At 41.2% G+C, this 25,064-nt stretch overlaps 1 protein-coding gene across 6 annotated transcripts in view; it reads right to left on the minus strand.

Moving 5' to 3' along the window:
• The window catches only part of LOC124127667 (polycystic kidney disease 1-related protein-like), a 239,132-nt gene that overhangs the window by 97,342 nt on the left and 116,726 nt on the right, over nucleotides 1-25,064 (minus strand). For 3 of the 6 annotated variants that reach the window (XM_048387457.1, XM_048387453.1, XM_048387467.1), the window contains 6 exons: nucleotides 18,393-18,508; nucleotides 17,258-17,331; nucleotides 12,198-12,350; nucleotides 4,959-5,067; nucleotides 3,006-3,595; nucleotides 1,293-1,499 (listed from right to left, as the gene is read on the minus strand). In XM_048387457.1, the coding sequence (XP_048243414.1) occupies nucleotides 1,293-1,499; nucleotides 3,006-3,595; nucleotides 4,959-5,067; nucleotides 12,198-12,350; nucleotides 17,258-17,331; nucleotides 18,393-18,508 (1,249 nt within the window). Of the gene's footprint in view, nucleotides 1-1,292; nucleotides 1,500-3,005; nucleotides 3,596-4,958; nucleotides 5,068-7,214; nucleotides 7,495-12,000; nucleotides 12,150-12,197; nucleotides 12,351-17,257; nucleotides 17,332-18,392; nucleotides 18,509-25,064 lie in introns of those variants that run through there. The other 3 variants (XM_048387474.1, XM_048387471.1, XM_048387476.1) reach the window with 3 other exon arrangements.

The raw sequence follows: 25,064 nt of genomic DNA on the forward strand, positions 1-25,064 counted from the left end.
TCTGAGGACATCCCATTTGGGGTCACGTCAGAAGGACCTTTCATCCAACCAATCAGAGTGTCGCTTACCAGATCATGAAAGTGACAGTCGGAATGTGATTTCTCATCATGCAGCCTCGAAAACTTTAAAACGGGGTATTCCGAATGATAGTTAAGGGCTTAACAAGTGAATCCTTACAATCTAGACCATATATTAGCCATTCGAGAATGTTCTTTTGTTCAGGTTTCAAATTTTTAAGTTTCGAGGCGTAGCCACCAATTTGAAATTAGTGCCGTAAAGCACGAGAAAGCTGCCTTCTGATTGGCTAATGTAGACTTCTTGTCAGTAATTCCATTGGTTGATTAGAGTTTGCGATATGTCGGTCTGACGTGACCCATAATGGGATGTCCTCAGATCTTTGTGCTCGCGGTGATCAGCTGATATGGTTTTTTTTAGATGGGAACCATGCTTTACCATGCGCAATAACCGAGTTGACGCTTTATTGAAGAGCACAATAGTGAGGGAACACTGTACCACAATAATATAGAGTTGCCTGCCCTTGACTCGCTGATGACAGGTACTTTGTTTACCAAACTCGGTAAAGAAAATCAGCATCAATCAATCCTAATTTATGTGTCATAAAAAGATGAACAAAGAACAAGAATCACTTTGCATATGACATATTCAACAGTATAGTAAGCGTGTGCCAACACGATCCATTATAAATCAACAACTGAGATAAACTAGCATACCACTACAAGATATTAATGAGTTTTACAAAATGCCATGACATTTCATTTATGGATATATGACCAATGTTCCTCATTTGTGGTGTGTTTTCACAACACCCTTTTTCCCTTATCGCAAACAGATCTCGGGACAAAATCTGCTGTAACATCAACATTACCAAGGTCACTACTATCAACCAATGGGAGTGTGTGCTTGAATTTATGAGTTAATACCAGAAATCTTCTGGACTTTTCACTGTGCAGGAATAATTTTCTCCAGATCAAAGAATCATGTCCAAAATTGAAAAAAGTGTCATTTTCCCTCATCTTGCTTATCTGGCGTGTTTAGTTGTCATGGAATCCTATGATGTCAGCCTTTGTAGCATGACATCATGGCATTCAAGGGCAATGTCATGTCTGTCTCCCAGCTGTTACAGGACATTAGAAAGATGGTGCAGCGGACAATTACTGGTAACATTTTGTATTTATATTGTTGGCTCCAAATGAAATTCCTGTCACTGAATGCTCAATAACACACACGAATGAACACACACAAGTTTCTCTCCTAAATACAACAATACTTACGTCGCTGTAAATTCTATCTTCTGATCCACAGCCGCGGCAGCCAAGTCCCCATGTAACTTGACGCTGGTGATCTTCTGTACAGCATGAAATATTTTGGGCAAAGTTGCCTCCACTGGTTTGGCATAGAGGGTGCTTTTAATAATGACACTCACACGGTACTTGTTGGGCACGATGAAGATGTAGGTGACGTTGCTGGTGTTGGCATCACTGCAAGAGAGTTGGGCTTCATGTTAATAGTGTTCACACTGCAGTGCACATAGCAATTGTTCATTTGGTCAATCACCTCAGCTGCATGAGCGAAAAGATTGCTGGAATATAATTTATATAACCAAATCTGAAAGAACATGTCCTCCTCTAGTGTAATATATTCTAAATTTTGGAATATTTGTCAAAACTGCCACAAACATCAAGAATACATGTCAGTATACCTCAAAGTTTGTCATAAGCCTTTCGGAAATGAAACAAAATATGACCAGCAAGTACCTTATCAAGAAACAACATAATGCATGATTGGTTGATTCGGTAGTCGAAATAATGAGTTACACAATCAGGGTTAATAAAAGTCAAAGTTTAAGTAAACCTCATGTTCATCTGCCTTTCAGCTGACATTGTGACTAGTCTCCAGATATCAATCTTTGTCCAATTTAACGAGAATATATCATGTGAGTATTTTACGCAAATTAATAGGCTAATAGTTGGTTAACGTCCAATATCAGCAACCTAATTTGCATACAACAGTATTTCCAACCAATGAGATGAATACACGTCTAGGTCAGGAAGGTCTACAATGACAATGAGGCACATTCATTCATAAATCATAGTAAAACCATAACAGCATTGCATATATTTCTTGGTAATTGAATGACATGACCTTTTCTAGGAAAGCGAAGTAGTCATTTTATTAACAGACTACCACAGGCAGAAATGACATTAATGTTATAATGAAATTAGGAATAGATAAGGAAAACTGACCTTTGTAGTACTTAGCCATTGTAAATTGATAGAGTGTGATGAGTATTTAACACTTAAATTTAATGGTTGCTGAATTAAATTCTCCCTGGTAGATGCAAATCCCTGATACTAACAGCTTATGTCCCCGACACCATCTGACAAGTTATCAAGTTATCAAGCTATATGGTGCCACATGGTGGCAAACGGGTCCAGCATAGATATACCATTATAACAAGGAGATATGTATTGTATACACTGGACAAACAAGGATGGTCGTTTTCCTGGTAGATATATAACTGTTGATGTTAAACATATCACACAAACATATCTGAGGTTGTGTGAAGAAACTTCCATCAACAATCATCTGGAAACAACAATGATGTCATGGTAGTTCAGAGACAACTCCCAACAATGACTTTATGACAGTCCTAATGATTCTTTTGCTGATGCTTGTAAGTCTACATTTGCCAAACTGTTCCTCACTAACACACACATGGAGATCCAGCACTCTATGACAAGCTGTCAGATGCAAATACATTTGATCAGAATTTGTTCATAACGTAAATCTTGCCTGGGCACTGTTCCACCAAGCCATCTTAACGCTAAAGTTATTGTAAAGACCATCTTTTAACTTTGGCTTCCAACAGTTGTGCTACGATTACTTTGTGGAACAGGGGCCTGGACGAGACAAGATACATTACAAGCCGTTGTTGATTGTGGCCTAGATAAACACACAAACAAACATGAGCAATGAGGACCTACCTGTAGACTTCTGATGTGATGTAATACTCGATAGGGTTGGAGTTGACATCAGTCAGTACCCACTTGAAGGTCAGGTCCCGACCACTGGCAACAGTCACAGACACAGTGACCACCTCCTCCACTTGAACCAGGGTGTCCGAGTTGGTCAGCATGTTGATTCCTGATATCGGCTCATCCACCAGAGCCCTGGACACTTGACCGACAACTGAGAACAGATTGGCGACGGTGACATTGACATCATAGACCCCCGTGTCGGCGTAGACGTGTGACATCACGAGGTGATAGACTGGTGGAATGCCCTTCTCCTCATGGGCCTTCCGTATTGTGGCAACACCGCCGTTGTGCGACTGTGAGGACGACGTTGTTACTGTGCCATCCCCAAAGTGACATGTCACAGAGAAGTTCATGCCGCCATTGACAATGATGGAGATGTTGGTGAGGGTGCCAAGTGGGGTGGCTGGTATGTCAAGCTGTATAGACAGGATAGGGTACTGCACTGTCAGGTTCAGGGAGGCTTGCACCATGCTGACGTCATTCTCAGCTTGAACATTGAGTCGCTTGATTCCAGCCCTCGTGAAGGTATTGAGTGTCTGGAATGAAGGGAGTTAGATGCTTTACACTTAAGGCAGGGCCCTGTTCCACAAAGCTATGCAAGAGTTAGGACTATCGCAACTTTGCGTTATTGCACTGGAGTTCCAGTAGACGTAGCACTGAGATCGCTGTGTGGAACAAGGTGCTACTTGTAGGTCAGGCCTAATCCAGCAAGACTATTTGCTCAAGTTACAATTGTCATAAACAGTGAAACCAGACCAACTGGATGTTTGTTTAGACAATAAAGGTAACTGCGGTTACCTTATCCTCTCCTCCGTGCATCAGCTGTTTATATATGTCACTACTAGGGGCACTAGATAAACTAGTTAGGAAATTGCTGAAAATGTATGCTAGAGAATTTAGAGCACTCTTCTATACCTCATATAGACAACATATATAAACATCTTAAAACCTATATACCCAACTCTCACATACCCCTGAATAATACCATATTCCACAAAACTCAACCTGAATAAATATATCAGATCCAAAATGGAAACAGGTGGCAATTTTAAGAGGTAGCCATCTTCTTATCAAAAACCCTTATTGGTTTTCGATTTTAACGAAAGAGCAGTGTATGTACAGAGGAAGTGATCAAGGCATCTGTGGACATCAACCAAGTGAAGAGAGGTATAAAATAATAATATCTTCCAGCTTGTTTACGATGTAGTGAGTGAGTGAGTGAGTATGGTTTTACGCCGCTTTTAGCAATATTCCAGCAATATCACGGCGGGGGACACCAGAAATGGGCTTCACACATTGTACCCATGTCGGGAATCGAACCCGGGTCTTCGGCGTGACGAGCGAACGCTTTAACCACTAGGCTACCCGACCGCCCTGTTTACGATGAAAGAATCCACATCGAAACATCGCTATATGCAATAAACCAGCACTTGTCATCCATAAAGTTGTACGTTTTCATAAGAAAGAAGAAAACATACATAGTGATTTCCTTCATCTGCAGGTACTTGGGGACAATATAATGATCTGAGACGCTGTATTTGATATGGTAGTGATGTGGGCAAGGTTGAACATCTGATTAAATGTTTCATATTTTCCTTTTATATTTGAATGTTTATTGTATGAAAGGCCATAAACCTACATAATTGAAGTGCATACAATACAGTGCAGGATCATTTAACAAACAGATTCATATGTTTCATTTCTGTACATTTCTACTCTTGAAGAAATATTTGAAACATAACAGATTTTAAATCTTGATAATTTGTCGTTGCCATGAGGCAAATAAATTTTTGGACTAAAGATGGAATTACATATTGATTTGGTATTTGCTTTCGACTGTCTGAGACAATATATCATGGCCTAATATGGCATCATTATTAATTTGTGCTTTTTACTTACATATGTAGATTTGGTGGTTCTGTTGGCGGCAATGTTGTTGATGGACCAGATGTAGAGTGGATGGGACCCGCCATCGGGGACGGCTGTCCAGGTGTACAACCTCTCATCACTACAACAAACCAGACCCAAGGTAATCCCATTGTGAATACAATTAAAAAACAAACCTCTCAAAATCCGATTGTATTCGGCCCAGCAATACAGCTGCTGGTGGCTTCAAATAGTAGCCGGTTGCTTTCACTAGAACCACATGCTGCCCTGCAATGTGCACCATCTAACCAATCAAACTGTCACTTTTTCCAAATCAATCAAGTGACAAAATCTAAATTACACAAAAGATTCATCAAATCAAAACCACCAACACAATCACAAATAAATTCCACTTTTCCAATAATCATCAAACTTATGGAAAAATACTCCAAAAGATATATCCACTAGACCAAGATATAAAAAATAAAAAATTGCCTGAACAACCATTAATGAGAGATGCAATCACACTAAAGAATTGTCCAAACGCACAAACGTATATGACAACGGGCACATATTTACCAGAATATCCTGAATTACTCCCCTGGCCATGGCCATGAGATAACAAATCTTATAAAGACATCCAGCCTGGAGTAGTCCAGCATTTCCCCACCAGGTGGAGCCAGCTAACACAGACATTACACAAACATGCAACTTCCTTCAGGCGTGAGTTCCGAATAACTCCTCCTGTCAAATCAGCCCAGAAGCGCTCCAGGCAACACAGTTCCTATGTCCAATACTTCCCCATAATTAAGCCTTGTGTACAATTTGGTAAAAGATCACTAGTCAAACATAGTGATTGCACTACCTTGTAATTTCTGATGCATGTACGTAAAATGAGGTTAGAGCAGTCTTGTCGATGCCTGTTGTTAAAAACTTACTTGACCTAATAACACCTACTGCTAACAAGATGCTAAAATTAAGTCTTTCCTTGAGGAAGATAAATGATTTTACAAGAATACTGCTTCAGCTTAGGGGCAACAGTAGTCGGTAGGTGAAAGAGACAGATCAATTAACATGCATGTCTGGTTAAGAGCCATTTGAGACAGGTGGAAAGGATTGCTTTACAAACTTTCTTGGCTTTCACGTTACAAATTTGTTTCAAGCAATGAGTTGACATGTAAAATATTTTGATATGGCACTACATTTTTGTCTGACATGCAACTAGATATGACCAGAAACAGAAAACAATATTTGATTATTCATACTAGCAAACATTGTTTAAGGTGCACTTCAATGCCTATTATCACATCACCATCACTTGTAATGATATTTGTTTGTTCCTTGAGGGGTATATGCATGATAGAGAACCTAGCTTCTTGAATCTGCATAATGTAGACAAATAAAAAGAAGTGACATTCACCACTGTTGCATCTATTACAAGATGATAAAATTATTGATGGTTTAGATATTTTTGAACTTATACATTTAAGCAAAAACCTACAAAGGACTATTTAAAGCACTTTAGAAAAAATTTAAAACATTAAAAATGGCATTAAATCCCTGCATAATGAGAAAATGTTGGAAACAACATTTTTGCTGTTCATCTACCCACAATGCAACACAGGAAGTATACACTACAGACTAGTGGTCTACATCCCTTATAAATGTGCTTCGAGGACTGAAGCAACCTCCTCAGCAAAGCCACATCTCTTGAAATAACAAAGCATGGAAGCTATTTCACATTCCATCTTGTTTCTGGAACCCTACACTTTTTGAAAATGAAGACTGCTTCAGATGCACAGTAGCAGTAGAAATACACACCCTAAGTAGTTATTTCATGGGACTTCCAGGCAGGCAATTCCACTACTACCTTTCATAATACCCGCAGGTTCACTTTGGCAAGCACCATCTCCACACCATCTTAAATTTCATTCTACAAGTATCAATTGTAAACCAGATTTCTTAATCAAGAAGGCTATAATCAATGCTAGCAAGATTAAAAATCCAAATTTAAACATGGCTGGTATCAAAAATGTAAAACAGTCTCCTATTCACAATGTAGGAAAGGATTGAAATGACATCTTCACTCTTTCACAATTCTAAGCTTTATCAAACATTTGGATTAGAATTGAATGCTTCAAGATGATTTCATGAAATGAAATAGCATAAATGTGTACAATTTGTTTGTTACTTTATTTCCAGCCATAAAACTAACATTGATTGTCATAGTTATTCATAGATGAGATTAAACTGAAACATGATAGCATGATGATGCACATTCACATCCACCTTTTCGCATGAATCCTTACTTTCTCCGATGGTAAATCCCGAAAGTCACCTGTCCAGAGAGATTGAAACACTGACCTCGTCCTGGCACATCCACCTGATATCACCACTATCTACCAACAGTCATCAAGATGAACCAATCATCAAGCTAAAGAGTCTTCCAATTTAAAATGTCCAAATGAATTGTCCTTAAGCATTTGCACACTAAATCAATGAATATTCCTCACATGGAAAATAATATTCCAAGGTCTGGAAAATGTGGCCAGCTCGACCGGGGCTACACGGAACAATGAGTAGTAAGTGCAGAGCTAAGACATGTTCTAACCAATGGTGGCCAAGCCAGGACTTCCTAATAAGGAACAAGTTGTGCTCTGTTTTTGTCCCAACTGATTCAAGATGTATACCAAATGGGGTTGATTTTAGTTTGCATTATGCCCCCATCACCCTCTCTGCAAGACGGCCAACGTTATTCGAGACAATGGAATCACTTTCACCACCAACGGAAGAGGAAAGGGTGCGGGGGTCAGAAGAATATGTGAGTGTCATTTTTATGGGGTCACTGCCAACTGTTCCTGATACAGCATGAATACAGGGTGACGTCAGTTCACAAGATTGTTCACAGCTTTCAACCCAATCGACATCACATTTTGCCGTTGCTAAGAATTTGCTCCCTTTCAAAATAAATTCCCTTCCGAAGTTTGGCGGCACACATCGCCCCCGATGTGAGCTTCAAGTCTGTTTTGACCTCACAGCAAGGAGAAGTTCACTTCCTGTTCGACAAAACTGACTGTTTTCACAATAAACATGGTATGCCTTACGGGTGCATGGAGGCCGCCTTTACTGTTCTGGCACCCAGTACTTGCTCCACATCGTTTGAGTGTGAAGCGAGTGTTTAGACAAGCGGCTTGCGAGCCCCAACATGTAGATCTGGTCTCGCCATGTGGGCTCTATATATCACCTTAACCTGTGAACGAGTTGAGCAAGTCGCAATGGGCTTATTGAAACTTATTAATTACTCAGTTCAATAGAATGACCCTGCAGCTCCTATTTCTGTCACAACAGAATTGAACATGGATATGAGGCATCACACACATCCTGCAACAACTTGCCCGTCAACTCTCTTCAAACTGCCCAGAAGTTTGTTAATGCTCTGTCTTACTGTCAGATCCAGCAAAAACGTAAAGAACCAGCAAACACTTCCCTGTCATGTCTGGATCCCTGGATACTTTCACAGTCACTTCAAATTTTTCACTAGTCATCGTAAATTGTTTAAAAGGTACCTCCACAAGGAGAGTAGGCCTCGATTTTAAGACATTACAACAGAGACATAGCATTCCTGATATATTCAAAATGTCAGGTTCCATTTACACAATACAACGCATCCATCCATGTGACATTGATGTGTGCCCTGAATTTCCTATAGTATTTTACTGTAATCACCTGTGGAGGACACGGCATTGACAGCACCAACTTCTCCAACAAGTCCCTACAGATTCCACATTCAGAAAGTCAGATTAAAATAGAATTGGGCTGTAGCTAATTGAAGCTGCACTTGCCGTTGTCCCAGATAAAACGGTATCAAGTGTTTACAGGCGCCATATGGCACCAACTGCTTCAAGAACACACTTTCTAGCACTGCAATGTCACTGACGTTCACATTACCACTGACAGTCTCTATAATGTCGGTGGTAAATTTCAAGTTTCAGTACCAGAATTATGTGAAGCCCAAAATGCAATTAGTTGCACTGCTGAAGAATTTTATGAGGGGAATATTAAAAAAAAAACATTATCCATGATTATAATGGTCTGTGTTCACAGTGAAGAACTCTTCCTACTCCTGTATAGAATAATATCACATCTCAATTATATGCATACATTCAACTAATCACAGTGTTTATTTGAATCAGTATATGAAAATAATGGATTTATTTCCTGCAATGCAATGTGTATGCATTGGAAAAGGTTGTCTGTGCTTAGCTTCTGAATAATTCACAAGTTGATGAATTAAATATATCGGCAAATAATGATTTGATCAAAACAAAGGTTCTTGATTCATTAACACTGGGAAGCCAAATCAATGAAAGGTGTCAAAACAGTGCAAAAACAGACTCTCAGACTCTGTTCAAATAAACACATTTGTGATGCTAACCACCTCCATGGGTGAAATGTACCAATAGCTGGTGTCTATTGCCTAGGATGCCAATTAGAAGTCTCTGAAGCAAGAATCATGACAGATCTCAGATGTTCAAGTTTGTATAAAAACATCCAAGACCAATTCTCAGATGGGGAATTTCTAGAAAAACAAAATGGCCGCCCAGTCGGCCAATTTGATGTCTGCTTGTTGGGGTATCTGCTGCAATGCCAGTAATTTTGTGTAGATCACTTACACGACCTACAAGGGTTGTTTAGATGAAGGATTACAGTTACAATGAGCAAATATCAGTGGGGAAACAGTCCCCCTGTATCTGATAGAGAGCCAGAGATAACAAGAACATATATCTGACAGAGGTATGCTTAAACACTGGAAGAGTCACATAGATATTTTATTTACAGATAAGTTTATAAAACCACATTGTGATTAAAAGTCATGTTCGACTTAACTGATACAATTTAGAAAGACAAATTTAAAACAAATCTTTTATTGTCATTAATCAAAATATATAACCTGAAAAGTTAACTCTATAGTCAGTAAATGAGATAAAATGGAGAGAACTTTCAATGTATAGCTGAAGTTTTCCACATTAATGAAAATTCTTTATTCAATCAAATGTAAATTTGGCGATCAGACTTATCACGAGCTGCATCTGTATGATCTGACTGATCTAATCAAGACTCGGTTCACAGAGGCCAAGTACAAACTTTCCCGTTCCTAAATTATTCAACCTTCAAATCAATGCTGGTTACACTGTACAGTGATCTCAAATACACTGATGCTACACACCCCTTGACTTACTCTTGCACTGTGCAACTGACAGTTTCCAAAACATGAAACATTTCGTTTCTCAATCACAAAACTGCTTTTGATAGACTCGCAGTAAATTGAATGAAGTTGAAGGATAAATCACTCCTTCAAAGAAAGGCAGTTCATTAACAGCAAAACTTTCAAAAGAAAAATTCAATATCTGATTTTGAAATTATTTTGCCCTTCCTCAATTTGGCCATAAAATCCACTAATGTTTCGATAGGGGTCAATGTACTTGTGATCATAAAAAGGCCAGCATCATAATGAAAAACACAACTTTGGTCACTTTTCAATCATAATTATCAATCAAATCAATCACCAGGTCTAACAATAGATGCGAGATGAAAATGAGTAGCCCCTACTTGGTGGACGTTAGTTTCAATCAATCATTGCTAACGAGAATAATCATCAAGCAATCTTCCTCTCTTTGTACAAGGGAGGCAAAAACAGGGAACAGTATCCGAACCACTGTCCATAAAGTGTACGCACATGGCCAGGATTCTCCTCTAAAACCTAATAACGACTACAGTAATCGTCCCGTCACCAGCCCCATCATTGGGCCTTATCAAAGCATATTAGGTTATTTCCAGCCGAACATGCACTAAGCTGTCTTAATTTGTAATGAAGGTAGACCCGAGCAACCACCTGATCCCTCCACATGTTGTAGACTTGCATCCCACTCCAACTTACAACATGTCTGTTTCCCAATTAATTACTCCAAGAAATGGACGCACATACATTTCATTAATTTGCTGTCAATGTCACTGTCTCTGGCAGCTTAAAGAAACTGAACTGGAATAAATCAGAACAACATTTTTATAAAAATGGGCAGCGTCTTTCAAGGTTAGGCTTAACAAGAATTAGAACTGACTAGACCTGTCAGTTTGTCACATACAATCAGAATCCTTCTGGCAATGGAAATGTTTCAAACCATTCAAATAACTGTTTCAAATGACAAAATCCAAAATGAAAATGAAAATGGCTCCAGTTGAACCAAATTCAACAACATTAATGAACCTTCAAAGATTCCAGACATCTGGGGGACACATGGTTTGTCAAGTCTACACATCCACAGTTGCCAAGTTTGATGTATTTTTAATCCTTATAAAAGTAATTTTGGAATTATTCATTGCAAGCTTGACATGAAAGACATTTCTTCATGTGGGTTGTCTTAAGTCAGCCAACAGGAACTGCATGTAGCATGTGTAATTACGAGGATGTTCTCAATAAATCATGATTAGGAAACACAATGCCGAAATCGATTACCAAATGTTACTAGTTATTCTAGCCTACAGCTTAATTGAGAGTAATGTGGACTGAAATAGACGGCAATGCATACCCAGGTATGGATATTGTTTTCATTTCGTCATGTCTGGAGTCATGTTACGAAAGGGATTAAGTTAATAGTAGATCCAGGCCTACAGAGCTGTTAACTGTTGGGACAACCTAATACTTGACAGAGCAAATTGAAAATATGTCACAACTGGCAAAAGAAAAGAAACTTTGAAACAAGCCTACAGACTGAATGATGATAGTCCAAGTCAAATTAATAAACATCCAAAATAAACATAAAATGTTGACAGACCCCAACAATCAGATGGAGGCGAAACACTTTTATCTTTTATTGAACTTAATAGTTATTCATAAATAAATAACTCAAAATTACAAAAATAACCGATATACGAAATAAATTTAAAACAGCTACATATACATAATAATCAAACATAAAAGAAATATGCCAAGTAAACCCTTTGGATAATTTAAGATATGAAACTAACAACATATCTCACAAGCCATTGCTGTTCCAACATTGGCAATCTGACTGACCTTTAGAAAGCATGGATTCTTGGTAACGGTCGGGTCCTGGTAATATTATTCCACCAGAGAGAAAGCAAACAATAGCATGGAATGGCCCCAATCCATATCTCAAGTGAAATATGCTCCCGTTACCCACCAAGGAACATCTAAATGATATTACACCCTAATAATATGAAACTTGATATAAACCAAAGCATGCAACTTACTTTTCGATTTTGATTGCCGAGGGTCCTTCAATTCGGACTGCTCTGATTGGCCTCTGTGCTGTAATGTATGACTGTAATTTGGTCGCGGTGCCATTTCCATATATGGTCACGGACACCTTGTAAACACCTGGTTCAGAGAAAGCGTGCTTCCAGCTGAGGAGAAAACAAATAGGGGGTGTCAGTGGGGTTCTGTATAAGCCTCTTTCTGGTCCAATCCACGCCCGATAATGCCCAACTCCAAGACAACGCCAGCCTACACAATACCTCTTCAAAGTCACATCGTGAAACCATTGTCTAGGTTCCTGCTATAACAGGACTCTGCAAGGATTCCTGGTATTCCAGGAAACATCTACACTATTCATTAAAATGTCCCTAAATGGAAGTTTATTTTCATTTTTATTCAACAGATCTATATCATTTACAGAAACAACAGTGCAGAAAGTATGAATAAGTCTCCAGATTTGATTCTTATCATGTTGTCATTTTAAATGAAACAGATACATTGTACGATGTTGGTTATAACTGCCAGAAAGTAAGGCAAAACATTCTTGGTATTGAAATCCCTTTCAAAAACAGTATAATTTAGAATAATCTCACAAAAGAAAAATGTTTTTCTCACTGAGTGTTCAAGAACATTTTGAAAACCGACAAGTTCTATTTGTGAGTGGCCAACTTTTGAACAAGTACCAACTGGTTGTCATCCTACTTCAGTGTGGCTATTCCTTCCTCAGCTAAACCTCTATAAATGTCAATGTCACAAATCAATATGTGTGACAAATCATATGAAAAACACTTGCAAAAGATGTAAAATCATAAATATAAATACTTGCTGTAAGAATACAAATCACAGATCACTACATCCAGTTGCAATACAGGTGGTCTGAACTTTGACCCACAGGTGAGCATGATCAGTCCCAGGTAGATGCACAAGGTGTACATCAAACAACTCATTACCGAGGTATTAACATGGTCAACACACACACTACACACCCATAAGGTCACACACCTCACACCTGTTGCCACGCACCATTCTACTACATGGGACGAAGGGATCTTGTTAGCCGTGTCGGTTACAGTTGATACTTCCTTGTCGGGGGAAACTGACTCACACCAGCATTCAAGTTTTAAACCCTAGACAAACTGAGGACAGTCATGCTGTTTTGCAGGATTCCAATTTATATTACATAGTGAATTAGAAGCGATTTTATTTTCACGAAGAACTGCTACAAAGACAACAGTTAACTTTTGTCATTCAGAACACGTTTGAACATAGGCACTACTTAAGTGTATGGCACACATTACTATTTTGCAAGTTGGTTATTTTGAGAACAGCAGATTTATTACAACATTAAACAAACAGTTAGAAACATCCAAGCACCTGAGGTGCATTGTTGAATTGAAAATAAATATTTATTGTTTGCTATAACTAAGTACTATTTTCCATACACTATGTTAATTTGCCTGTGTTTGCATGTTTTAAGGAACCTAAAGCTCTATTTTTGTAATATTTGTCAAAATGATTTAATTTCATGACTGAGCAATTAATAAAAAAAACTTGTTGGATTGTTGTTTCGCAATACTGCAGCTATATCACAGCACCCTTAAAATAGTCAGCACTATTACAGCTATATCACAGCACCCTGAAAATAGTCAGCACTATTGCAGCTATATCACAGCACCCTGAAAATAGTCAGCACTATTGCAGCTATATCACAGTACCCTGAAAATAGTCAGCACTATTGCAGCTATATCACAGTACCCTGAAAATAGTCAGCACTATTGCAGCTATATCACAGCACCCTGAAAATAGTCAGCACTATTGCAGCTATATCACAGCACCCTGAAAATAGTCAGCACTATTGCAGCTATATCACAGTACCCTGAAAATAGTCAGCACTATTGCAGCTATATCACAGTACCCTGAAAATAGTCAGCACTATTGCAGCTATATCACAGCACCCTGAAAATAGTCAGCACTATTGCAGCTATATCACAGTACCCTGAAAATAGTCAGCACTATTGCAGCTATATCACAGTACCCTGAAAATAGTCAGCACTATTGCAGCTATATCACAGCACCCTGAAAATAGTCAGCAATATTGGAGCTAAATGTTCATTTTAGATACTAGATGTTAGTCCATAGGCAACAGTTTCTGGGTGTTTAAAAATAAAGCACAAAATGTGACATTATTTCCACTGAACACAATGTGAAAGAACATGTTCTGCTATGACAACACTAGTTCTTGTATAACATAACCAGGGTTTCACCTTCACTTACTAAATTAATTTTAAGGGGCCTTGCAGGTCCTTGCAGGGTCCTGTAAAGTAATGAAATGCTGGCGTGTACTGTACATTTTGCTAATTACTTTAGAGCCTGGAATGAATCAATGATCATGTGGACAGTGGTCACGATTGATGGACGAAATAACAGACACCCTTAATTTCTCTTGATATGCTGTAGGTGCAATGATATTATTGTGCATCCCTTGAGATGCAGCATATTGTATTTCTGTGTCCATTCTCTACATTTGTTCGTACTGGACACACATGTGTGCGTGGTGTAGAAACCTGAATGTGGACATTCAACTGAAACCCATTAACCTGTTGTACAATGTTTTTCATACATTGTAGCAAAAACACAACATGACAATCAGTAACAATTAATGCACAATTAAATCTAGGGACACATTTTCCAATTTCCTGCAACTATACCCAGCATCCTACTAACTGGCTATATCCATGTCAGTGTTATAGCCAGACTGTCTGGAAGTTTGGGGCCTCGTAAGTGTCACTAAATTATATCAATAATGATTGCATGCTTTGCTTCATTGTGATTCATTTCCAAACAATACCATCATATAACTACAGTAGGCCAACCCAGAATGTCACCACACTTGCAATTTCTCATATACACTGTACATCATGATAATTTAACAAAGAAATCCAATTTCTTAATTTTTTTCAGTTTGTGGATCAACTACTTTGAGCTCAAAACAGTAAATAAAATAAAGATAGGTAGATTTGCCTTAAAATCCTATTTTTTGCACGTTAAAAAAAACCAAGATTCAACTCAAAAACAAATTTCAAAAGAATAAAAATGAAGAGATGGGTGTTAGTACATTTCCCTTCATTATGAAACAAAACAACAGTTGTAGTTATGCAGGTACATGTACATAGCCCTAAGGCAGTCCATGCATGGGGGTGTTAGTACATTTCCCTTCATTATGAAACAAAACAACAGTTGTAGTTATGCAGGTACATGTACATAGCCCTAAGGCAGTCCATGCATGGGGGTGTTAGTACATTTCCCTTCATTATGAAACAAAACAACAGTTGTAGTTATGCAGGTACATAGCCCTAAGGCAGTCCATGCATGGGGGTGTTAGTACATTTCCCTTCATTATGAAACAAAACAACAGTTGTAGTTATGCAGGTACATAGCCCTAAGGCAGTCCATGCATGGGGGTGTTAGTACATTTCCCTTCATTATGAAACAAAACAACAGTTGTAGTTATGCAGGTACATAGCCCTAAGGCAGTCCATGCATGGGGGTGTTAGTACATTTCCCTTCATTATGAAACAAAACAACAGTTGTAGTTATGCAGGTACATAGCCCTAAGGCAGTCCATGCATGGGGGACGCTGCCACACAGGGAAACACTCAGACAAGCTGAGAGGCCAAGTCAATAGGCACAAGAGACATAAACTCATTGACTATCTGGCAGCAGTGAGATTGGGCCTTCAGATAGACACACTGAAAATTGTCCATTAGTAGCACACCATTATTCAATGATGTCCACAATTATCAAAATGCCCATTCTGTGGATAGTGAGGTCTGTCAGTTTATTGTTTGACACAAATAATGTCCTTTAATCATAATACAAGTGACTGCACTGAAATCTGTCCATTATCTGGAGAAAATGAACTGGGTCCATTATCTTGAGAAACTGAACTGGGTCCATTATTTGGAAAAGATGAACTAGTTCCATTATTTGGGGAAAATGAACTAGGTCCATTATTTGGGGAAAACGAACTAGGTCCATTATTTGGGAAAATGAACTAGGTCCATTATTTGGGGAAAATGAACTAGGTCCAGTATTTGGAAAAGATGAACTAGGTCCAGTATTTGGGGTAAATGAACTAGGTCCATTATTTGGAGAAAATGAAAAAGGCCCATTATTTGGGGAAAATGAACTGGGTCCATTATTTGGAAATAATGAACAAGGTCTATTATTTGGAGAAAATGAACTAGGTCCATTATTTTGAAAAAATGAACTGGATGAGTTATTTGGTGAGAATAAACAAGAGAAAATGAAACATGTTCATAATTTGAACACAGTGAGATATGTCCATTACAAATTAATGACACATGACACAAGCTTACTATCAGTCATGTAACCATGGCTTGCCTCATGCCTGCCATTTCCTCCAGCAGATGGGTTTTTTATCAATTAGTTCTTGTGGTAGAGGTGCCCCAACACACTGATTCTCGGTAGTACAGGCTAATGTTTAACTTAGGATGTCCTTACAGCACCTGACATGGTAGAGACATGCTATCCCCTCCTACAATGGATATCTCACATGCAACAAGGTCATTTTAAAGATCATTACAGGCATAAAGGTTTAAACTGCACCTAAATATCACTTTGACTAATACCGATACTGACATTTATATTCCTGTTCTCCTTTTGGATAAACCATTTGTTTTTCTGGGTTTGGGGGGCTGTGATTTTGATAATTTATTCTAATTTTTACCCAAATAAATAAATTGTTGGACTTGCTGGATGTCCTAGAATATTAAAAAAATTTCTTTTACTCCTCCATTCACAAAAACTGCATGTTTTGAAGGAGTGACTGTAAAGTTATCCTTTCTCAAACTAAAATATCAGCATGATCAACTGAACAAAAAAATGCATTTTTACCCTCCAAAATACATGCAATAAATCAGGGGCATTCATATGCATAACAAATTTATCAACTTCCATCAATCTGATACTAATAACTACACACATAAATCACGCCACATGTCCTGAATAATTATCTGGGAATAATTTCACTCACCTTGACTTGCTGAAATATTCCTCTAAATCCCCATCCGAATAATTCACAACCAGTCTGTTGATCTTGTCATGATCCTGAAACATATATACATCACCATATTGATAATCAATATCCCGACAGGTACAATACAGGTAGTGCGAGTTTCATGATCAGTGTGACGACCTGCAGCTTTCTTGTATGATAAAACGTAAAATGAGCAAATGACAATGTTTATTTAAATTCAAATGTTGATTCCTGACAATATATGTATTCCATAACTTCACTCCGTTCTTAATCTAATACAGTAGATTACAGTTATCTGGTACGCATAAATATAACTAGAAAATATTCCTTCAAATACCAAGGCAACAATGTGACTATTTATCGTCCACTGAAAACATACACTTGTTGATTTCATTGTATCCAGTTTTCTTTTACAAATTACGAAGTTCTTGCTTCATTTCCAGGCATATAAATGATTTGATCCACAGAAATATAGCCACCATGTCTCTCCTGGCATAAGTTTCAAAACCTGATATGCGGGGATTTTTGCTTTGACATGGCATGTGAGGAATTTCATAGTGCACATGTACATTAGCCACAAGGCATTCAGACTGCACACAGTGCCCGCTCACCATGCTTAGGCATGCCATTCAACATCACTACCTTTTCAGAGTTATATCATGACGCTACGAGATCACAAAAATATTCCAAGGTACATTTTGAAGTATTAATTTGAAAGTACATTTTTGAGGAATATTCACATAAAAAAGTACAACATGAGCAAAGATATAAAAATAGAAATTCTAAATTTGTATGTAATTAGAGTTGTCTGCTCTTTGACGTTACCTCTTCAGCTTTTGCGTCGCCATTATAATGTATCTGTAGCATATTAGTCATTTGAACCACCAAACATGACACTAGGGTGCAAGACAGGTGTTTATAAACTTTGACCACAAAAATACTACTGATTTAAAACTTACAGCGATGTATCATGAATTTTTTAAAAGAGAAAACGCAAATAATTTGGCAAAATGAACACTAGAAAACTTCAGAACACAAGAGGAAAGGCATTTTAATTAATTTAAAAACTAAACATTTATGACATGGTAAAGAGGGCACTAAGGCTGTTTTAGCTAGAGGGAATTTTACTTACATGTAGAGAGAAATCCACCACTTCATATGTCTGCACAATGCCAGAGTGTAGTACCCAAACCCCTGCAGGTGCCCTTTCATGAACTATGACCTCTAGTTGCTGGGAAACAGAATCAACTGAAAAAACAAAGCGGAATAGGTCCCATCTCTTGTAAGTTGAAACAGACTTTGGTAAACAAGTAAGGCGAGCAATGCCCCCTTTCTGCCATCAGTTGAGGGTCTTTCAAGTTAAATATCTCTCAGTGCTGTGAACAATGGGCTCCACCCAAAGATAGAATTACAAAGTTCAGATTTCTAACGTGAAAATGTACACCTCCGCCCACAACCGTGAGTCATCGGTACTTAATCCATTCGCAAAAACACAGCATACATTCCGGGATGAGTGATCATTCATAATCATACAATGGCCATAGAGCTGTATCAAAAGGTGTATTAATGAACAAGGAACAGGTTGCAGTTATTATTTCCCATTTTGTGATGTAAATGATACCCCACAGAATTGAAAAGCATGTGATTTATTTAATGTGAAAAGTGCAATATACATGATCTACATTACAAAAATGCCAAATTTTAAATATGTTAGTTTAATAGGCCAATTTAATCAACTGTTTAGGCTGCATAAAAATTTCAATGTTTCTCATTGAGGAGGGTGGTAGGAGCTAATAACTTTCATTTTTAAACAAAAGTGATTGGGAGGAATATTTTTTATTTTTTCCCTACCAAGAATATGAAAAAACACAACGGGGTACACATGGAACTTGGTGCTTAATACAATGTCAGTCAACCACCAAAAGGTAGGTGTGTATTATACAGAAGAATATATGACGATAACCTCAACGCAATAACAAATTTAGTCATTGATTCTATTTTTAAAAAGATATTTCTATTTTCATTTTTTTTTCAATAGTCTTGTCTCATAGTTTTCAGTACACTTCTCATAAGTGTTGTATTAATAAACTTTGACAAATGGAATTTTAAACAACATTTTATTAAGAATACTGATAAATATTCCCAAACAGAAGGCTGTAAACAACTGAGATTCTGAGCTGATGTAGAAATGATGTAATGCCTTCCAACTTTACTCCATTAGATGCTAGAGTGGAGTAAAAACAAACTCATCATCCTTTTTTCCCAACTCTGAATGTTTTTGGTACTTTTCCTAATCAATGACTTAAAGCATGTATTATAGAGCTTCAAGTGGGCTTGTCCTGATTCTGCAACTCTTTCCTACAAAATCGAAACAGAAGCATTCACTAAGAAACCGAATCCCCTTCAAATCCATCACAAGAGAAAATGAATAAACACAAAAGAAAACAAAATAAATCAACAGCACAGCCCATCAATGTTAACGAAGCATGGGATGACAGTCTACCAATCAGATCCCCGACTACATCAGCCACCAAGGCTGGCAAGGAACGAGACTTCCTCAGCATACATTGCACAACTCTCCTTATTCAAGCCTCATGAAATTCCACTGACCCGAAATTGGCAGATGTAGATTTTGGCTTGTAAGGTTTCAGTGGCAGAGACTGTCTTCTTTCATAACTCCCCTCCGGAGTCCCCCCTCAACAGGAAGATGGCCTGAGCTAGGGAGATTGACTTTCAAGTTGTTTATTCAAAAAATACTTTTCAAGTCATGAAAAGTAGTGTGTGGAGTGGTTAGAATGTTCATGAGCTGTCAACTGTATAGAGGCATCAATGTTATCCCTGGGTTTTCAACACACGCTTCATCATAAATATGCACTGTTGTGATCTGATGGAGGTTGACCTTATATGGGAGTAAATTTCCAGCTGAATCTCCCTCTGCGGTGTAGATAGTGCATCTGAGTCACTCTGACCTGCTTCCATGTCAAATATGACATGCATTCAGTCAGGATGGTTTCCACTTCTAGATGAAGGTTCCTTATTGACTGATGCTGAATGGTCTCATTTGTGTCGACAATTGATGTGATCAGAGATACATGGGTTGATGGAGAAAATGAGAATAGATAGGGTAACATACTTGGGCTTTGTATTTCTGATTATTTGGTTTATGGATCATATTTTTTTTAAATATCGGTGGTCAAAAATATAAATAAACTTTACAACAATATTTTCATATCACTACATATTGTCAGTTGGTACAAAAATTATAACAATAACTGATTCATGATCAGTTCTACAACGCTTAAATAGAAAAAAAATGTGAAGCCATGATTTCTGCTGTGTCAGCTGGTAAGCAAATCTAACAAGTGTAACACACATACCCTCTTTTATACATTTTGACGGGCAACAAAGATGGGCTATATGCCGACAGCATTATTATATTTGTTTGACAGGGGGAATAAGTAATGACTTCTCGAAAGTTATTATATTCCAAATTTGTTAATTTAAGTTCAGCGGCTCTATATTCCAAATATTAAACAATCAAAATGTATCTTCACATGATTTTAGGCCAAACAAAAAGACCAGAAACGTAAAATTCATTAAATCAGATCCTAGTGCTCGCTACCACTACACATAAATATCTGGTACATCTAATTCATTAAACATTAAAAACATTCATCTTTGTCACAGACTTGCTCAAACTTAAGACGTTCATTTGACGTTCGAAAAAGCAGCCTTTTTCACTCAACTTAGCCATATTTCTGTATTTCATTATGTCAGAAATAAAAAATTTCAAGTGTAAGAAAGAATAGAGGTTAGCTGGCAACCATTTGAACATGTCTGATAATTTTCAAACCGATATTTCAAAGTTTTACTTTGCAATTTGACATTTCCAGTGGGTCTACCTCCTCCTCCAATCTCCTTCTTTGTTGATCTCCCTGATAACAGTGCCAATCTGATAATCAGGGTTTCACTTTATCAAGATGAAAACTATAGTGCAAAATGAAATGTAATAGAAGGTACGCAAATGTCATCCAGTAGTAGGAGATAGCATAGTCTACCATGAGAAAAAGGGGCATGCAGGAGTGTATGTGTGTGATTGTGTGCCAATGAAGGCAAAATGAGATGCCAAATTCCATATTGTAAATTTGTAATTAATTGTTGAGTGCAAATGGAATAGCATAGAAATTTTACACGCGGTAGTGCAAAACTAGAGGGCAGGGGAAGATGGTAGATAGGGGAGGAGGGGGTAGATGGAGGGGAAGGAGGTGGGGGTAGATGGAAGGGGAGGAGAGGGTAGATGGAGGGGATGAGGGGGTAGATGAGAGGGATGAGGGGGTAGATGGAGGGGAGGTGGGGGTAGATTGAGGGGGAGGAGGTGGGGGTAGATGGAAGGGGAGGAAAGGGTAGATGGAGGGGAGGAGGGGTAGATGGAGGGGGAGGAGGAGAGGGTAGATGGAGGGGAGGAGAGGGGTAGATGGAGGGGGAGGAGGAGAGGGTAGATGGAGGGGAGGAGGAGGGGGTAGATGGAGGGGGAGGAGTAGAGGGTAGATGGAGGGGAGGAGGGGGGGGGTAGATGAGAGGGTAGATGGAAGGGAGGTGGGGGTAGATGGAGGGGAGGAGAAGGGGGAAGATGGAGGGAGGAGGGGGTAGATGGAGGGGAGGAGGGGGTAGATGGAAGGGAGGAGGGGGTAGATGGAGGGAGGAGGGGGTAGATGGAGGGGGGGTGGGGGTAGATGGAGGGAGGAGAGGGTAGATGAGGGAAGGAGGGGGTAGATGGAAGGGAGGAGAGGATAGAAGATGGAGGGGAGGAGGGGTAGATGGAGGGGAGGAGGAGAGGGTAGATGGTGGGAGGAGAGGGTAGATGGAGGGGAGGAGAGGGGAGGAGGGGGTAGATGGAGGGGAGGAGAGGATAGATGGAAGGGAGGAGAGGATAGATGGAGGAGAGGAGGGGTAGATGGAGCGTAGATGGAGGGGAGGAGAGGATAGATGGAGGGGAGGAGAGGATAGATGGAGGAGAGGAGGGGTAGATGGAGGAGAGGAGAGGAGGGGTAGATGGAGGGCAGATGGAGGGGAGGAGAGGATAGATGGAAGAGGAGAGGATAGATGGAGGAGAGGAGGGGTAGATGGAGGGGAGGAGAGGATAGATGGAAGGGAGGAGAGGATAGATGGAGGAGAGTAGGGGTAGATGGAGGGGAGGAGAGGATAGATGGAAGGGAGGAGAGGATAGATGGAGGAGAGGAGGGGTAGATGGAGGGGAGGAAAGGGTAGATGGAAGGGAGGAGGGGGTAGATGGAGGGGAGGAGGGGTAGATGGAGAGGAGGAGAGGATAGATGGAGGGAAGGAGGGGGTAGATGGAGGGAGGAGAGGGTAGATGGAGGGGAGGAGAGGATAGATGGAGGGGAGGAGGGGTAGATGGAGGGGAGGAGAGGATAGATGGAGGGGAGGTGGGGGTAGATGGAGGGAGGAGGAGGGGGTAGATGGAGGGGAGGATGGGGTAGATGGAGGGGAGGAGGAGAGGGAAGATGGGAGGGGAGGTGGGGGTAGATGGAGGGAGGAGGAGGGGGTAGATGGAGGGGAGGATGGGGTAGATGGAGGGGAGGATGGGGTAGATGGAGGGGAGGAGAGGGTAGATGGAGGGGAGGAGAGGGTAGATGGAGGGGAGGAGAGGATAGATGGAGGGGAGGAGGGGTAGATGGAGGGGAGGAGGGGATAGATGGAGGGGAGGTGGGGGTAGATGGAGGGAGGAGGAGGGGGTAGATGGAGGGGAGGATGGGGTAGATGGAGGGGAGGATGGGGTAGATGGAGGGGAGGAGAGGATAGATGGAGGGGAGGAGGGGTAGATGGAGGGGAGGAGAGGATAGATGGAGGGGAGGTGGGGGTAGATGGAGGGAGGAGGAGGGGGTAGATGGAGGGGAGGATGGGGTAGATGGAGGGGAGGATGGGGTAGATGGAGGGGAGGAGGGGGTAGATGGAGGGGAAGGAGGTGGGGGTAGATGGAAGGGGAGGAGAGGGTAGATGGAGGGGATGAGGGGGTAGATGAGAGGGATGAGGGGGTAGATGGAGGGGAGGTGGGGGTAGATTGAGGGGGAGGAGGTGGGGGTAGATGGAAGGGGAGGAAAGGGTAGATGGAGGGGAGGAGGGGTAGATGGAGGGGGAGGAGGAGAGGGTAGATGGAGGGGAGGAGAGGGGTAGATGGAGGGGGAGGAGGAGAGGGTAGATGGAGGGGAGGAGGAGGGGGTAGATGGAGGGGGTAGATGGAGGGGGAGGAGTAGAGGGTAGATGGAGGGGAGGAGGGGGGGTAGATGAGAGGGTAGATGGAAGGGAGGTGGGGGTAGATGGAGGGGAGGAGAAGGGGGTAGATGGAGGGAGGAGGGGGTAGATGGAGGGGAGGAGGGGGTAGATGGAAGGGAGGAGGGGGTAGATGGAGGGAGGAGGGGGTAGATTGAGGGGGGGTGGGGGTAGATGGAGGGAGGAGAGGGTAGATGGAGGGAAGGAGGGGGTAGATGGAAGGGAGGAGAGGATAGAAGATGGAGGGGAGGAGGGGTAGATGGAGGGGAGGAGGAGAGGGTAGATGGTGGGAGGAGAGGGTAGATGGAGGGGAGGAGAGGGGAGGAGGGGGTAGATGGAGGGGAGGAGAGGATAGATGGAAGGGAGGAGAGGATAGATGGAGGAGAGGAGGGGTAGATGGAGCGTAGATGGAGGGGAGGAGAGGATAGATGGAGGGGAGGAGGGGTAGATGGAGGGGAGGAGAGGATAGATGGAAGGGAGGAGAGGATAGATGGAGGAGAGGAGGGGTAGATGGAGGGGAGGAGAGGATAGATGGAAGGGAGGAGAGGATAGATGGAGGAGAGGAGGGGTAGATGGAGGGGAGGAGAGGATAGATGGAAGGGAGGAGAGGATAGATGGAGGAGAGGAGGGGTAGATGCAGGGGAGGAAAGGGTAGATGGAAGGGAGGAGGGGGTAGATGGAGGGGAGGAGGGGTAGATGGAGAGGAGAGGATAGATGGAGGGAAGGAGGGGGTAGATGGAGGGAGGAGAGGGTAGATGGAGGGGAGGATGGGGTAGATGGAGGGGAGGAGGGGTAGATGGAGGGGAGGAGAGGATAGATGGAGGGGAGGTGGGGGTAGATGGAGGGAGGAGGAGGGGGTAGATGGAGGGGAGGATGGGGTAGATGGAGGGGAGGAGGAGAGGGAAGATGGGAGGGGAGGTGGGGGTAGATGGAGGGAGGAGGAGGGGGTAGATGGAGGGGAGGATGGGGTAGATGGAGGGGAGGATGGGGTAGATGGAGGGGAGGAGAGGGTAGATGGAGGGGAGGAGAGGGTAGATGGAGGGGAGGAGAGGATAGATGGAGGGGAGGAGGGGTAGATGGAGGGGAGGAGGGGATAGATGGAGGGGAGGTGAGGGTAGATGGAGGGAGGAGGAGGGGGTAGATGGAGGGGAGGATGGGGTAGATGGAGGGGAGGATGGGGTAGATGGAGTGGAGGAGAGGATAGATGGAGGGGAGGAGGGGTAGATGGAGGGGAGGAGAGGATAGATGGAGGGGAGGTGGGGGTAGATGGAGGGAGGAGGAGGGGGTAGATGGAGGGGAGGATGGGGTAGATGGAGGGGAGGATGGGGTAGATGGAGGGGAGGAGAGGGTAGATGGAGGGGAGGATGGGGTAGATGGAGGGGAGGAGGAGAGGGAAGATGGGAGGGGAGGTGGGGGTAGATGGAGGGAGGAGGAGGGGGTAGATGGAGAGGAGGAGAGGATAGATGGAGGGGAGGTGGGGGTAGATGGAGGGAGGAGGAGGGGGTAGATGGAGGGG

The sequence above is a fragment of the Haliotis rufescens genome, unplaced genomic scaffold, assembly GCF_023055435.1.
Source record: "Haliotis rufescens isolate VD_foot unplaced genomic scaffold, xgHalRufe1.0.p SCAF_10, whole genome shotgun sequence".
Taxonomy (NCBI): Eukaryota; Metazoa; Mollusca; class Gastropoda; order Lepetellida; family Haliotidae; genus Haliotis; species Haliotis rufescens.